Genomic DNA, 16,796 nt, shown 5'->3' on the forward strand with positions numbered 1-16,796 from the left:
GTTTCAGTCTCCATGTTAACTCACAATTGATGCCCCTCTGAATTTAGCTTCAATCCAGTGTCACCAAGTAACATCGTGTCAATGACTCAATCTTCATTGCACTTTAATGGCAATGTTAACCGTGCCAAGGCGACTGCTTGTTTTACGCTTGATGAGGCTGCCACCTAGTGGTACATTTTATTGGGGAATCGGACATTTTAACATTCCGAAATACTTTGCATGGTTAGAAACTTTTATAAAAATGGGTGTTTCTTACAACGGCTATTATAAAGCAATGTTTAAACACTGCCCTAATGTGTAAAAGTGATGATCATTGCAAGACCACTGATTTACTAGTTACAATTCATGTGAATTCCCGTGATGTATGGGTCGGAATCCTTCACCATGCGTGTCACATTTTGCAGGCAGGGAGAAATATCGCAGTACAGTACAATTTTACTGCATTAACACCTCCTGCCCACTAGTCTCGTAAGAGCCCACACATCCATTTAATATGGTGCGTATCCATCCCGAGCAATATTCAGGGCCATGCCTACGTTGCGAGTAACGTCTAACAAAATTAGGCATTCCACTCCAAACACCAACACATTTAAATCTATTGATATTAGTCAGGCTATATTATAAGTTTGTTTCATAACTGAGAAACGCTTTGGTTTCACTATTATTGTAAAATGTCTGCTGCTTGACAATTTTAATCAGAATGCAAAGTGAGAAATGTGTTCAATAAATGTCAAAAACATTATTATTTGAACAAATGTTTATTGGCAACCTTTAAAAAAATTCCACAGATACACAGTAATGGGTAAAGGAATAGGAGATGCAACACAAGCTTGATGGGGAGGAAAAGAAACTTAAAGATGTAATCAAACCACGTACAAAGTTTCAATTTACCTGAAGTTGTTATAAAAATACACGGAGCCTGTGTACAAATGCTGCTGCGCTGGAAAAAATGGTATAAGATCTTATCATGAATCCCCTTCAATCCAGGCAACTTTACCATGATGCACAAGGGGAGAAAAACTAATTTCCGAGACAAAACGCGACAAGAAGCAAGCAATTTGTGTACAACTTCAACTATTCTATGAAATACACGTGGCTAAAATCTAAAAATCTACTTTTTTTTGTATCCATGGACCCAAGGTGTGCGGGTGCAATGCTGCCAAGGCTTAGGCGCGCTCGCCACGGATGCGTCGTGCCAGCTGGATGTCCTTGGGCATGATGGTGACACGCTTGGCGTGAATCGCACACAGGTTGGTGTCCTCAAAGAGCCCCACCAGGTAGGCCTCGCTTGCCTCCTGCAGACCCAAACATAACCGTTACTTGCAAGCACACCGCACAAATAGACATTTCAAACCGACAATACGATAAAACACGCGAGCACATTTATGCTATTGTCGTACCTGCAAGGCGCCAATGGCAGCACTCTGGAAGCGCAGATCGGTCTTAAAGTCCTGCGCGATCTCACGAACCAGGCGCTGGAATGGCAGCTTGCGGATCAACAGCTCCGTCGACTTCTGGTAACGACGGATCTCACGCAGCGCCACCGTGCCAGGTCTGTTGTAAACCGCACACACAACCACGTCATACATGGTTACATCGTGAAATAATGCCTGTTCATCAAATGTAATTGTGTTGGGAGGCAAGTGTTGATACGCTCCCGTTCGTGGCACCCACCGGTAACGGTGAGGCTTCTTTACACCACCGGTGGACGGCGCACTCTTGCGAGCCGCCTTGGTGGCCAGCTGTTTGCGTGGGGCCTTCCCACCAGTGGACTTACGGGCTGTTTGCTTGGTACGGGCCATGGCCTTTTAACCACCTTCGTTCACCTGGTGAAGATTGGTGACAGTTGTTACCACACAGCAACAAGTGAAGTCAATGCAAAAAGGGCTATCTTAATTGACTCAATTACTTAATCATAAAAAAACCATACCAAATTGCCTTAACACGATTTAGTTTAAATAGGTGTTATGATTATAGCTAGTACAGTCATGTGTGTATATATAGCTCGGATCCGTTTACCCGAGTAGAACATATCATTGGAAAAGTTAGGTAGATTAAATTCAATACAATTAAAGTTGTTTTTATTCAGTCTCTCAAGACTTTTTCACAGACAGCTAATATGGCAACATCCAATACGGACACGCTTTACCAATGCTGACCGACACATAAGACGATTAAGGGGGGCACTGAGGGAAATAACCTTGCCCCTTTTGCTGGAGGGCTCAGCTTAGGGGAAGACCGGAAAAGCTAATGTTGGGCGATGACGAGAAATTCGACAGCTGGTAGGAGTTGAGCCCAGGAAGAGCTTCACACTTTGCTCTGCTCAGTGCCAACCACGTTGTCCTTTGTTTCCCACGGCCAGGCTCAACGTAAGGCCTTCTCCCGCCCAGCAGCACCTTTCCGCGATTAATCTAAGCGTGTGTAGGCACCGACGTGCCGTTACTGGCACGGATATATATTTAATCGGGTTGTAAGACCAACAACGCTATCAGGGAGAGAGAGAAAGAAAAAACGAGACATCTACAGGGAGTCGTAACCCACCCACACCGACCATTGGGGACGAAGCGCAGCACGCGGACGCGTTCACGGCGGACCGCGGGGGAAAGACTACGAGCTCAATTAACGTAAAGGACGCTATAATAGGCGACGATTACGGCATTACCCGCTATGTATATTCAGAACACGTAATCCAAGAACAAATGCGAAGGCACGAGACAAACGACAAATTCGCGCCAAAAAAGTAAAGCTAGTAAAAAAAGACCAGAGCGAGACAATAGAAGACCGGTACACAGGAGACAGTAAAATAAACGTCGACACACAAACGTAACTTCCACAAAATACCGAAATAAATAGCATTTGTTCGTAGCGTCTCGTCTGTTTTACTGTATCGTCTCTTTCATTCCAAATAACCTCAACGAGGACGCCCGCATTAGCTCCGGAAAAAAAGCGCGAACATAATCGCTTACTCAATACAACCACGAGTGCAAATCACCGATTTATATCGATATTGGCGGCACGCGGCCTAGGCACCTAGTACATCCGTCCCGCATCACCACCAACCACGCACTTTGAAAAAAAAACCTATGCCCAACTTCCTCATGGCCCTCTCACGAAGCAAGCGAAACAATCGTTCCAAGGCCTACAAACCCCGCCGCAAAGCACCTCTCTCTCTCCTTCTTCGCTCGTTGGCGACAACGAAAGCCTCGTCCGCCGGTGGGTGGGTGGGGCAGCACGCGCGGTAACCCAAAGCCAATTAAAGCGAACTCGTGATCTCCCGCCTCCCAATTCCAAAGCGGCGCCTTCCTTTAGTAGTACCGACTGCCCGGGGGCACGTAGACGCGATGACGCCACCACGCACGCACGCGTTTTGTCGACGACGACGTCACCGCGCCGATCTTTTTTTTTCTGTTCGCAAACGCCTTTTGACGTCACGCAAAGCCAACGACGTCATTGAACGTGACGCAACGTGGGAGGGTTTTGGAGGTGTGGAAGGGGGGGGTTGGAGGGAGGGGATGGAGGGGGAGGACGGAGGGGGTCAGGGGGGGGAGAAGGGAACTGGAGGGGGAAAGAGGGGGCCTTGACGGGGGGGGGCCTTTACGGGGGGGGGGCCTTTACGGGGGGGGGGCCTTTACGGGGGGGGGGCCTTTACGGGGGGGGGGGCCTTGACGGGGGGGGCCTTGACGGGGGGCGGGCCTTGACGGGGGAGGGGGCCTTGGCGGGGGGCCTTGACGGCGGGGGGGCCTTGACGGGGGGGGGGGGCCTTGACGGGGGGGGGCCTTGACGGGGGGGGCTTAACGGGGGGGGGCTTAACGGGGGGGGCCTTAACGGGGGGGGGCCTTGACGGGGGAGGGGGCCTTGGCGGGGGGGGGGCCTTTACGGGGGGGGGCCTTGACGGGGGGGGGGCCTTGACGGGGGAGGGGGCCTTGACGGGAGGGGGCCTTGACGGGGGGGGGCCTTGACGGGGGGACGAATGGATAGGAAGGGGGGAGGAGGCGAGTAACGTGGGCGGGTGTTGTAGTGGAGAAAAAGGAGGGGGGGGGATTTCACCCAGCCTCGCTTGTCTCGCCTCCCTCCTCTCACACGTGCTCCCGCCAACAAAACATTTCCAAGAAATGTAATAGAAATAATACCAAAACAGCCGCAACTATAAGATCGGGAGCGGGGGTCCACGACGAAAACAACACGAACAACACGAACACGACCGTCACGGCGGGCAGGCGGGCGAGCGACGACAAATGGCCGGACCGAACCGCCCGCCCCCTCACCGCGACAATAAAAAAACCCCGCTCGCGACAAGCGACGCCAAAAACACAAAAACAACCACCACCCTCAAAAACCGCCTTTAACGCACGGAAAACAAAACAAAACCGCGGCAATTTTTCCCTTCCTTTTGTGTGTGTGTATGAAAGAGATCGTAGAACAACGTCGCTTGTCGAGCGCCCCGCGCCGACACTCCCGACTCACCGGGGACGCTTCTCTCTCCGTCGTCGTCTTCGTCTCCTTCGCCGCCTTCCGCCGCCGCTCAATCGAAAAATGGAAAAATGGCCGCTCGCGAAACCGCCGCGCTCGGGAGACGCTCGCGTGACGTCACCGCGGTTCGAGGCGTCTGACGACATCACGTCCGGCGGGGGTGGTCGCTCGCGCGCTGACGTCACCGCGCGTTGAATTTGCAAGTTGGGTGGTTTCGGCACGTTCGCGCGGTTACGTCATCACGTTATTTTTTTTAACAAAAAAAAGTGCCACGCAAAAGGGGGAGGTTATCCGAAACATCACGTATTATATTTTTCCTTCCAAGGTCACTGTTATGCACGAAAGCATAACATTTTCACGTTAATGTAGGTGTTTTTTTTTACGTGGGCGTGATGATGTCACCGCGTTTTATATAAGTGACGTCACCCCGTATAGGGGCGGTGATATTGTCTCAGGAATGTCGGTGACGTCATCGCGGTTGACTCTCGTCTGGTACAACGGCCCCACCCCCTTACACAAAGGTCGCCCCACAGCGAATCGATTCTCGCTATACGTGCTTGGAATTTGATTTAGGAATCGATTCTTCGTTTTGCTTAAATACTATTGGGTCTGTGAAGTTTATCCCAACAGCTAGATTACGTCCACAGTTATAACTTTAAAGTTTAAAACTTTAAAGTCATAACTGTTTTGGGCTCGATACACGTGTGAGCAAAATAAAATCCATGTCCAGCAACTATAAGCAGACATTTTTATCTCCAAACAATGCGTATACATTATTTAACCCACCAGCCTCTTTAAGATGTTTTCTTGTTCGTGTTTTTGTTTTTTTGTTTGTTGTGGTTGCACCCGATTCAAGAGCCGGATGGCTCACAGGGCTATACCAAAATAAATAAACTAAAACTAAAAAACCCTTGGATTTACAGACTATCAAGCAGCCTTTGTTTAAGCAAGCACATTCTGGACTAGTTTCGAACTTTTAGCGTCTCATCAGCAGTAATGCTTGTTAAATACAGCTGGATTACCAGATGTTTGCAAGAGCACTCCCATCTTAACAGTAGAGAGCGTAGGTAAATTATGTATTGCAAGTGCCCCATCTATATCCCTTTATTTAACAAGCAGCATATTAAAAAAGGACTATAATCACGATGGCAATAGTTGGAAACGTCAGGTCAGCATCATGTATCGTGATATACTGATTAATCACAATGCTGTATAATAACAATTATAATCATTAGACCTCCTTTGCCAGTACCAAAATGTAATAATAGGGTTTTTCCCCTTTTTCTGGCAACAAAACTGAAACCTTTTTACAAGGATTCATGTCTGCATTAACCACAATACCTGCAGTCAAAATGCAAACAAAAAACATACTATGATAATATATGTGGCATTGTCCTTGAAACTGATTGGTCCACACCAAGGGACGGCTTTCTTTTGAGCCTCGACCCAATTGGTGCTCAACCAGATGAGAGCTCCAGCGTGATTGCGTGAATTTGAATTCTGATAGGACAGGAATTTCCAGCCAATTGTTGTGCAACCTGTAGCTCTTTTTTGGCGTAATATTTATACAAAGTGTTATATATTAACGATGAATGGATAAATTAGGCACACTTGGCGTCCATTGTTAAGCCACACGCGTGAATTAAACGACTGAAGTCTGATCAAGTTTTCAGAACCCATATAAATTAAGCCACTTTTGACAAACTGAAGTTGATCTATTTAGCCTCTGCTCATTTGAAACACAATGAAAACCGCGACATCTGTGTCCCGCCAGGCGAGTCCCCTCGTCAGACAGAAGTAATGACCGAGGCGTTTGCAACATTGAGTACAAAATTTGCATAGAAACGTTCTGATTCGCGGATTGGAAGAGACCGCTCCAGCCAATCGGAGCGCGCGAGTGCATATTTGGCGCGGAATCCCGTTTTCGCAAGTTCAGCTGTTGCGCATCGTTCCGCATGTGCATCGTGTTTATTGTTATTATTATTCTTGTTGTTGTTGTTTACACTCAGAATTTGCTACCGTTAACTTCGCTCACGAACATGGGGAAGCTCGAAATCTACGTCCTGTGGAATCTGAAGGATCCGCCCAGGCAAGCAATCAGGTCGGTAGTACGCGTTTGTTACATTGTGCCACTGGGATTCGTTTTCCCGCGCAATGTTTTTTTTGTATGAAGACGATCGAGCTTTGCTGTTATTTATACTGTAGTTTGTATTATATATTGTAGTTTGTATTATATACTGTAGTTTGTATTATACAACAGATATGAACGTGATGGCCCTTTGTCCCTCAAGGCATCCCCCCCATTCCGTGTCCGTTCTAATGGATTGCTTGACCATACTTCACCACGCTGGTCAGTGCGGCTTTTGTGAATGAGGAGTCTGGAATCGTTTCAGATATCGTTCGCCACTGATTATTAGCCGTGGTCTGGAATCATATGCCTCTAGGTTTTGCGGGTCAATAACGCAATTCCCTAATCATTGTACCACCGCCTTAACCCCCTACTATAGTAACAACATGGCCTGCGAAATTATAGGATGAGGGCCCGACGGATTATAATTCCCCGGGGTAAATGTATGTACATGTGTGTTGAACTTCTTTAGCACCCTACGTAGGCAACAGTGCTAATCGGAGGTGTGGGGGAAGAACAATCAACTAAATGTCCCCACCTGCCCCGTGTCTACGGCCCAGGTCTTAGAACCAGGAGAGATCCCACTTAACAGTGCTTTGTCAAGGGAGATTTGAGTCACAGTACTAACGTGATACAGAATAAACCCTATAGTAATTAATAGACAAGTGGCTAAATAAATTACCACTTGCTTCGAAGTGAATTAAGCAAATGTCTGTCACGCCACGGATATGAAACTGTATTTAATATAATAAACCTGTGGGTTTTTAACATGCCCACTGGGACCTACTGCGTTGCCGCAATGTAGCGCCTATGCAGGAGCTACAGGAGCTACATTGTTGCTGCATCGCGAGATCATGGAGAAATATGACTTAGGTGGATTTCATCCGACCGTGGATAGTCCATGGCTGATGATAACAATATGGGGGAATACTTATTATAAATTAAACCCGGCAATTGCAATAATAGTTTTCACCACGTGGCCTTGTGTGACCTTTAGAAGTTGCGTGTTTCTACCACTTGCGTTGTTGGGTGCAGCAAGTCGGACCGTCTTTGCTTTTCGCTGGCCGTGCCACTGCCCCTGCCCGCTCACCTGGTGGTGTTCACGCGGGGAGCGTGGGGCGCCTACTCGGCAGGCAGCTTCGTGAGCGTAGAGATGAGGGTGCCTGGAGCCGTCAAAGCACAGCCCCTGGGCACCTTGTCTGCAGAGAACAGGTGAGAGCGAGAGAGAGTTCGTTGCCACAAAAACAGCCTCACGAATGGATACGTGTGCGGTGGTTTTGGGGGCCGCTGAGCAACGAAGCGATCAAGCATCATTAACACGTAAACGGATCTGAATGTATTGTGGGCAGCAGATGATAGTTTATCAAAATCCCTTTTTAGATCGCGCTTCATTGCTCCCATGTCTCTGTTCCCCCAGCTTTACCAATCTGCACTCACTAGCATAATTTATTTTCTCATTAATACGTGGTGTAATTGCATGAATTGGATAACTTCTGTTCAATGACCAACTTGTGTAATATATAACGTATACCCAGTTGAATAAATATTGTTTAAAGCAATAAAAAAGTGGGACAGATTGAGAGCAGTTGCAGAAAAATCATTATTGCACTGATCCTGTATTTATACACCGCCATTTATGTCCTTAATTTAATCAACACGCACTGACCAGTGTGTGAAGTATGGACAAATAACACACTACAGCCCAAACGGCATGCGAAGGGGGCCCCCTCATCGTCTATCAGTAGAAATTTATAAAATTAGCTCTATCTGTTCATAAACTCTGATGCACTGATGGCGTGGTGAGGTTATTTCTAATTTCCCTTGTTTTATGCTCAGGAGTCTGGTGTGGGAGGGCGAGTGGACGGACGAATTTTTGGAGGCTGCTGAAACGCAGGCTGAATTCGGACAATTCGCAAAACTGGTGCTCACCGTGGATGGACGGGTACGTCCGCGCTGGTCATCTTGCCCGTGGCGATTGTGGGGTTTATGTATCGTGCAGAGAATTGCTACAGCATGGGTCTTTGCGACTGTGCTCTACAACTTTGTTTTTGGGTTATACCACGTGTTGTTTAGCATGAAATCTGCCTTTACGCTCCATTTGCTGTAAGCTTTTGTCCGTTCATAAAGTTCCCAAAGAAGCTCCCAGCATGTGGAGTGCAATGTCAGACATCATACCAGACATCATACCAGACATCATACCAGGCATCATACCAGGCATCATACCAGGCATAATACCAGACATCATACCAGACAACACGCTTTACAACCCGAAAACACAATGCAAAGGACAATTTAATTTGTTATTGTAAAAACATAGTTTTCAGTGTCTTCTTGCAGTGTCATATTGCAACACAAACACACACCCCTGTACTTGTAGTAAACAAATCATTTGATGCTGCATTGGTGTTGGTGCACAAGCACAAATAAAAAAAAACCCACATTCATCAATAACACCGCCTTTAATAATATCACTGCCTTAAAAGGAAAAATATATAGTTGGAGACGTTTTGTGCAATGTCCCTTCTTCATGGCACATACATAGGCTAGAGAGATTGAGTGGATAATAAGAGCTAGAGACTGCACTTGACACCATGGGGTCTGATGAGAATAATATATATATTTTTTTATTCCAGATGACCAGTTTTTAAATTGGCATATGAATAGTTACCTATACAATCCACCAATTGTACAGAAGTACAGTACAACAATTGATTTACCCCACTCCCCTCTGCTATTCACTGCAGCCTAATAGCATATTTTATGCATCAACTGATGAAACCTGGTTCATTAAGGGTGATTTGTTCATGTTGCTTTACGTCTAGCAATATACCAATGACTCATGTTCTGGGTTCAAATAAAGGAAATTATCATTTTTTTCTGTAGGTGGTGAACAAGAGGCAGGGTCTAAGCGGGTGCAAGAGGAGTTCCACAGCGTCCCTTCGCTCGTTCTTCATGTCAGCGGGCAGCCAAACTTCCATAGAGAGAGAATCGGCCGAAGACCCTTCAGAAGCTGAGGTCTCTTCACCCGCTGAGGTTTCTCCAAAGGTTTGTCTGAAACATTTTTGTTGATTTGCCTTTCAGGTTTGATCTCAAAATTATTTTCAGATGGAAATGTCTTTTTTTCTTTTTAGGGAATGTTTGATTTCCATTTAATTCGCCTAATAATAACAACTTATTTGCATCACAATGCAGCTTTAATTTGTAATAATTCCCTTTGGAAGCTAATATTGGTTGGATTTTATTAAATTCTGCTTCGTATAAGGAATGCAGTGGCTGAACACATTCATTTTTGGACATGGCTTATTTTAGCGGGAACACTACAAATTCTACTGTATATTAGGTTTGTAATAGTTAACCTTCCCTTTGACTCCATTATCCTACATGCAACATAAGTGCATAATTTACATATACCTTGCATACATCATCAGCTAATTATCATGCTATTCTATGCATGGTTTTTGTTGAAAGAATTATCATACACATATATAACATGTACAATTATTTTACTGATCCACTGCTGAATGATGGCCTTTGCTGCCCACCACTTTGTTCCCCATTTGGCTATGGCAACTTCGTGTGTGCTGTGATGGTGGTCACCCATTCAAGCACTATTCAGGGTCAACCCTGCTCGGTTTCTGATGTACAACAAGTTTGGCCACATTCCTGGTGATTTTGTCAAGGTACAATTGACAAGAAATTAAGAGATTACTTGCAAATCACCTTAATTCGGAAGCGATATGGCAGTATCACCCACAACTGGTTGGCTAATGCCCAGTTGCTGGCCAGTGCTGCATTCACTGTATGCCTCGCAGGGACAACTGCCAGGAGGGGTTCCCTGCCGCGGGGTGCATCGAATAGATATATACGCACGCATACACACACTTCTTTCTCAACGTGTAGGTCTCCATTTTGGCGACAAACGTGGAGTCGATGAAGGGGATTCACAGGCAGCGCAAGCGCAGTCACCAGTCCACAGAAGATGGCCCTGACACGCCTCCGGGCAGCCTCCACCTCGCCAAGCAGTCGCGCATCTGCCGCAAGCTGCACCAGGCGGGCAGCCCCGCGAGCTCCACGCCCGGCGAGCCCTTCCGCTCCACCGGTGCCAGCCCTGGTGATTCCCCCGGCCTCGGCAGCACAACTCCCGAGGGGAGTTTTGAAAAGAGCGTCAAAGACGCAAGGGGTGAGAAGAAGCCAGCAGGCAAGAGCGTCAAGAAAATGGCCCAGCAGCTTCAAAAGAAAAGCGAAGAAAATGGTCGGTAAACGAGTGTCATGTATTTGATTTTGAAACGGATTTGCAAGTCCAGTGGTGCAGAGATGCATACTGCCGGAGTAATTTTCTGCTGTGGCGATGCGAGAATGGTGTAGTAGGATATATTTTAAAGACCTTCTAGTAGAAGTATGAACTTGTTTCCTGTAGCATAACTATCTTGCCAAAAATTTAATTGGTTTTAAGTGCTGTTTGTTCATTCACTGCTTTTGTACTGTAGCATACTCCCGTTACTATGGTGGGTTGTGCTGAAACTTTTATTCCGTTGTCCAAAAAAATTCGAATGCGTATAACCTATAAGTAAAAATATTTAGAATTGCAAGTGATGACCGAATAATTTATCTTAGAACCATTTGTAGAGATGGGCAAAGTGCTTTGGTCTTTGTGCACGTTTGTATTTCCCACACGTGTGGTTTGACGGTGCACACCCATGCCATGCCCTCACTCCACTGCAGCCCTGCCGAGCGCGCGCTGGGGCCACAGCCTGTGCCTCATCGACCCACAAACAGTCATCCTCATTGGAGGACAGGGCCACCGCATGACTTTTTGCAAGGACCCCATTTGGAAATTGCACATTGGTAAGGACTGTAATTCACGTCAAGAGCACCTACGTTTGCGTACATTTTACCTTTGCGGTGGATGTGTACGGATGACATGTGTTTTTTCTTCACATTTTACACACCCAAACTTGTATGACTTTGTTACAAGTTACATTTTTGAACATTTTGATTTATATTTCTGTTTTCATTGTAGTTGTCCCATGGTGTTAGGTTGGGTGTGTTTCTTTTTGTTTCTTCCAAATTGTCTAATTCTGTTATCCTTTTATTGTTGTCCCTGTTTCCCTTGGTGAAATGTTTTTTGTTGTGCACTTTGAGATACGTCTCAATTTGAGTACTACATTTAAATCTTCATCCTAGGGACGGTGTAAAATGTGGTTTTATGTATATCCATTTTTAAGAATGGTCCTGAATCAGTAATTGTTTTGAACAGAGTAGTTGGTTAATGAGGAGAACCAAATTCCAATGGCTCATTCTGACATTAAATAATCATGTCTGCCTTATGCATTTCAACTTGGGTTGAAAGCCTTAACTCTGTCTGCCTGTGCCCATCTCCATCAGGGAGTCACTAACCGATGTATTTAACCTGTGTGTGTTCTCTCTCTTATCACTTGTTCCTTTTTCGAAACTTATCCACTTTTGTTAAAACAATTTTATTTAATGTCCATATTTCTGATCCATGTGTCATAGCAGGTAGTGTGCCTGTAGTGTGCCTTTATATGTTGTTTTTACTTTAGAGGACAAGCACATCTTGAAGTTACAAAATCCATGCAAATGTACGATTTTTTGTCCTTGTGCTAGAGAATAACTCGTGGTTACCAGCGGAGACGGTTGCCACTGGAAAAACCCCAGAATGCCGCATTGGGCACACCGCTACATTCGACTCGGAGATGCGGCGAATCTACGTTTTTGGAGGCTCCAAGAATGGGAAATGGTTCAGTGACATGCACATCTTGGACATGGCCACATGGAAGTGGCAACTGGTGGAGGTGAGCTCTATGCAGTGTTTTGAATTACATTGGATCAGCATTATCATCGTCAGATGTTGTAATAATTATGAATATTTATCAACCTCACCATTGCATCTAATCCTTTCGAGCCACTTTGTTTTATCCACCGCTGAATGAAGGTATCCCCATGTCGCTATCTCTCATGGTCACGCAGTGCCACAATCCATCTCGCTTAAAAAAACACATGAAGTGATATTGCTCTTATCAGATAAGTTCCTTAGGCACATTCTGTCATACTGTCATTCCATTGATAGTCCTGTCCTACTTTGTAGACCATCGTTCACTTAAGGGATCTTTGAAGCACATCTGTCACATCTTTCCTTAGACTACTCTAATACGGGGTGATGCACTGCTATCCGAGAGTTTCAAATAGATTTTTCCTCTCATGACTAGGCATCAAATGTTAAATCTGGATAAAAATAGAAAAAAAGGCATGTCTCTAGAAATATAATTATTGTGCACAATTGCATTACAAAGCACCCTCCACTCTTGACATTTCAGAAGTTCAGTCAAATGGGCTTATAGGACATGTATGCTTTGAGGGCATGTTTCGGAATATGGCACTGGTTAAAAAATAGCTGATGATGAATTGCAATGCCGACCTGTGTGTATGTCTCCCTCCCCAATCCTGTTCGGAGCCAGGCCAAGGGCAAGGTTCCACCTCTGGCGTACCACAGCAGCACGCTCTTCCGCCATGAGCTGTTTGTGTTTGGAGGCGTTTTCCCACTACCCAACCCACAGCCGGACGGCTGCAGCAACCAACTGTACATCTTCAACCCGCAGCACAGCATCTGGTACCAGCCGATTGTGGTGGGCGACCTGCCCTGCCCTCGATCCGGGTACGCACTTTAAAGCTGATGTTTCCGGCAGGCCATTATGAATAAATGAGCGTGTCAATACACTATCCAGATGAGGGTTTTTCCCATGCTGTGCAGGTCATGAGGAGTTGTTTGACCATACTTTGCACTGGCCAATGCAGTTGGTGAAGGCAACACAGTTGTATAAGCATAGCAGTACAGCAATATATATTGCTGGACTGACTGCCTTCTGCTGCTCATCATGTTAGCCCCATTTCAAACGGCATGGTAATCACCTGTCCAAGCACTATCCAAGAACTCTGCTTTGCTTCAACGGTCCGATGAACAGATGCCTTTAAAAAATTGTGATTTGGTTATAGAATGAGACTGTAAACACCAAGTTAAATGATATTCCCATATTATCATTCATAAGCTCAAAGCTTATTTTGCATGTTATTTATCAGACACTCGATGATCCTCCTGAAAAACAAGCTGGTGATATTCGGTGGTTGGGACGCACCCATGTGCTTCAGTGACCTGCATGTCCTCGACCTTGGTAAGCGATGGGAGTGTGCATGCTGTGCTGTTTAACATGCTGCCGTGGGCCAGTGATTTATATTTTCAACAGTGCTAAAATGAGGGGCGGGGTTGGTGTGTTCATTGTTTGTAATGGCTTTTGCTTTAATGAAATCCATGTCGTAACTGGTATTGCTGCCCGTCAAACTTGTATATCATCACTCCAGGGTTTATGGAGTATGCACCCGTGCAGGTCCAGGGAGCCGTACCTTCTCCAAGATGGTGAGCAATTAAAACGATTTACTGTGAAAGGGGGATGCTGCTGTGCTGTCATGGTTAGTTTATGGTTTGCACACTGGACTTGCAATCCAGAGATCACCTGTTCTATGTAATCTCCTGGTGGGGCAGTTGAACCAATGATGTATGTTTCTTAAATGCCCCAGTCCCTATCCACGCAGCGGTATACATGGGTACACCACAGTCAGTTGATCGGCAGGTTGGGCGTGTTGGGGTAAAGTGTGTGGGTACTCGCACCTTTTCCAAAACATCTGGCCAGTGCAGAAGAGTTGGCCAAAAGGGTCTCTAAAGCTCCCTCTTGGTGAGAATGAAATTGTAGTGATGTTCTTTTTTAACGTTATATTTATGAAAACAAGTACTGTATGATAGAGGTGTAAATAATTAATCAGTTAATCGATTACATTTGATTATAAAGCTTGCAATGCATGTTAAAATGATGTGTTTTTTTATTTTGTATGCAGAATGTATTCTTGTGTCCTGCAGCCACTAGTGGCCGCTACACTTACCGCAAGAGTAATTGATTAAATCTGGACTCCTTTTAATTACAGCAATCGTCACTTGACCTGTGGAGAGGGGGTAAATCGTTACGCCTCTACTGCATAGGACAAATGTCATTATTTACACCCAAGCTGTTTTGTAAATTGTATCATAGCATTACTACTGCGTACGTTTTTCACGTTTGTGCTGTATAGCTCCGATTTGTTTTGAGGTTGTACTACGTGTTTGGCAGGTGTAGTGAAACGTCAGACATCATGCCAAAACAACATGTGGTAAAATCTGAAACTAGATTTGAATTGGTTTATAGTAAGTAAAACATATACCCCTTTCTATCCTTAGCTGGCATGCATCTGCCCCTGTTTCGGACAACCGTATGATCATTCACGGAGGATATAATGGCCAACGTGCTCTCACGGACACGCACATCTTCAACGTTGGTGAGCAGCCTCTCCGTTTATTTATTTATTAAGCATTTAAACCCAAATTTTAGAGACATATTTTTGTACAGCAAAAGCAGATATGCTAGATATCACATATTGCCCAATAGAAGTTAACGGCACACATTAAGATTTGTTGATGTAAAATACATTCACACAGTTTTATTTCGATGTATGCATATATCTTCTTCTATAATTGATATAATATACTTTACATGCTATTTTGTCAGTCCACTGAAGCCCTACCCCTTACTATAGGTCATGGGGGTTTGACCATAGGTACGGGTTAGTGAAGGGGAAGGTCAAGACTTTTCTGGATATAATTTGCCACTGATGTTAGCAGTGACTGGGAATCAAACTTTTAGGTTTGCTTCATAGTGCAGTGTGCTAACCCCATGTCATAGCTGCTCCTGGGAATTGATGATTTATACCTTATTAAAAGTATATGCTAATGTTCCTTGGGGAAACTGCCATGAACTTGATAAAACAAACCAGATAGAATATAAAGCTGAATACAAATGAGATGAAAGTGTAAAGATACCTGAAATCGCATTTTGACCATTCATTGCATTGTGTGTGGGGGGGGTTGGAGATTGAATAATTACACGCCGAGTAATAACTGTGTGTGTGTGTGCTTCAGATACGAGCGAGTGGACACAGCTCACGAGTGACCCCTTTGGGTCGGTCCCACGTGCTGGCCACTCTATCCTCGCACTGGCGTCCCTGGACGGGGGCGCCGAAGCCAAAAGGGAAGGAGCGACTGGGGGGCACGAGGCCCTCTCCACGCTGCTCGTTTTCGGTGGGGGAGACAACGAGGGGGGCTTCTATAACGATGTGTCTCTCGTGCCGCTAAGAGCGATCCTGGAAGGCGTTGTGTAGGGGGATTGGTTCCTGATTTTCTTGTCGATCCGAAAGTGTGATGTCCACTGGAAAGGATGCCGCGCGTTTCATGACTTGCGTTCATTTCCTCCAAAAAGTTGCGTGACGAATCATCCGGCGATGTTACTTTTGTAAGCATGAATACACGTTAATTTATTACAATGTCAATAACCCCAATATCTGAAAAAAGATCCGAAATTGTCCTTAATCTGAAATTCCCTCCCTATTATATAGGAATTGGGCAGAGCTGCTACTGTATTCCCAGGATTGTGGTCTGATTTTCTTTGCTCCTGTAAAATTAAAGCAAAAGTTAACAGTGCATCTTATTCAAGAGGGCTGTGTGACCAGATTTGTATCACCATTGACAATGGCCAGACACAATTATGTGGTGCGTCTTACCTTCTGGATCGTCTTATAATCTGAAGAATATGATAATCTTGTCTTGCTCCTGTTGCTCTTTCCAGGTTAAACACTTGCATCCATCTGATTGCCGCATTGAGTTATGTCGACATTGCCAAGCAGCCTTGCAGGGAACACTCTCTGATTGTCGCCATGTGCTGTTGTGGTATATTCATGGCTTCTCAAAAGCCACTCTACCTTAAATATTGATGTTAAGATAGCCAGATTCTAGTTTAAAACGACTTTAATTCGCAACCTTGCCTTTTTTAATGTTTTTAGGTGTAAATGTATCTCCTGTTGCATTCTGTTGTGTGGCATTGGAAGCTATTTCTATGTTAATATAAAGTGTTGTCATTTTTAATTGCAGAATTATATCCTTTTTTGTGTTTAAATAAATGTGTACATTTCTTGAATAAAAGCCATTGAATAAAGCATTAAATATCGCACGTAATTTTTGGTTCATTGAATACTCTATACATTTGTTGTACTGTGTTTTATTTTGCACATCCGGGTACCCCCTTTGTGTTTTGTAGTCCAGTGT

The 16,796-nt window shown here is 45.1% G+C and overlaps 2 protein-coding genes across 3 annotated transcripts; one reads left to right on the forward strand and one right to left on the reverse strand.

The window, feature by feature from the left end:
• Nucleotides 1-739: 739 nt before the first annotated feature.
• On the reverse strand, nucleotides 740-4,608 carry LOC116943220 (histone H3.3A). Of its 2 annotated transcripts, none has more exons than XM_032955901.2 (4): nucleotides 4,465-4,608; nucleotides 1,675-1,826; nucleotides 1,401-1,554; nucleotides 740-1,295 (listed from the first exon to the last, which is right to left on the reverse strand). In XM_032955901.2, the coding sequence occupies exons 2-4, from the start codon at nucleotides 1,800-1,802 to the stop codon at nucleotides 1,167-1,169; spliced, it is 411 nt and encodes a 136-aa protein (XP_032811792.1). In that variant the 5' UTR covers nucleotides 1,803-1,826; nucleotides 4,465-4,608; the 3' UTR covers nucleotides 740-1,166. The 2 variants fall into 2 exon arrangements, with proteins under 2 accessions (XP_032811792.1, XP_032811793.1); XM_032955902.2 differs by lacking the exon at nucleotides 4,465-4,608 and adding an exon at nucleotides 3,163-3,332.
• A 9-nt stretch (nucleotides 4,609-4,617) lies between these two features.
• On the forward strand, nucleotides 4,618-16,706 carry LOC116943219 (uncharacterized). The gene is made up of 12 exons (XM_032955899.2): nucleotides 4,618-6,571; nucleotides 7,634-7,810; nucleotides 8,435-8,540; nucleotides 9,482-9,643; nucleotides 10,499-10,850; nucleotides 11,321-11,443; nucleotides 12,224-12,411; nucleotides 13,075-13,271; nucleotides 13,694-13,785; nucleotides 13,973-14,027; nucleotides 14,880-14,977; nucleotides 15,618-16,706. The coding sequence occupies exons 1-12, from the start codon at nucleotides 6,426-6,428 to the stop codon at nucleotides 15,854-15,856; spliced, it is 1,935 nt and encodes a 644-aa protein (XP_032811790.1). The 5' UTR covers nucleotides 4,618-6,425; the 3' UTR covers nucleotides 15,857-16,706.
• The last annotated feature ends 90 nt before the right edge of the window (nucleotides 16,707-16,796 follow it).

The sequence above is a fragment of the Petromyzon marinus genome, chromosome 17, assembly GCF_048934315.1.
Source record: "Petromyzon marinus isolate PM22_M1 ecotype Great Lakes invasive population chromosome 17, UKy_Petmar_22M1.pri1.0, whole genome shotgun sequence".
Taxonomy (NCBI): domain Eukaryota; kingdom Metazoa; phylum Chordata; class Hyperoartia; order Petromyzontiformes; family Petromyzontidae; genus Petromyzon; species Petromyzon marinus.

Coding starts and splice junctions, on each gene's coding strand:
- LOC116943220 (XM_032955901.2), bottom strand. CDS start 1,802: ATGGCCCGTACCAAGCAAACAGCCCGTAAGTCCACTGGTGGGAAGGCC. Junction 1,555..1,674: donor AAGAAGCCTCACCGTTACCG/GTGGGTGCCACG, acceptor GGTTTACAACAG/ACCTGGCACGGTGGCGCTGC. Junction 1,296..1,400: donor CTGCCATTGGCGCCTTGCAG/GTACGACAATAG, acceptor TTGGGTCTGCAG/GAGGCAAGCGAGGCCTACCT.
- LOC116943219 (XM_032955899.2), top strand. CDS start 6,426: ATGTGCATCGTGTTTATTGTTATTATTATTCTTGTTGTTGTTGTTTAC. Junction 7,811..8,434: donor ACCTTGTCTGCAGAGAACAG/GTGAGAGCGAGA, acceptor TTTTATGCTCAG/GAGTCTGGTGTGGGAGGGCG. Junction 14,028..14,879: donor GCCGTACCTTCTCCAAGATG/GTGAGCAATTAA, acceptor TTCTATCCTTAG/CTGGCATGCATCTGCCCCTG.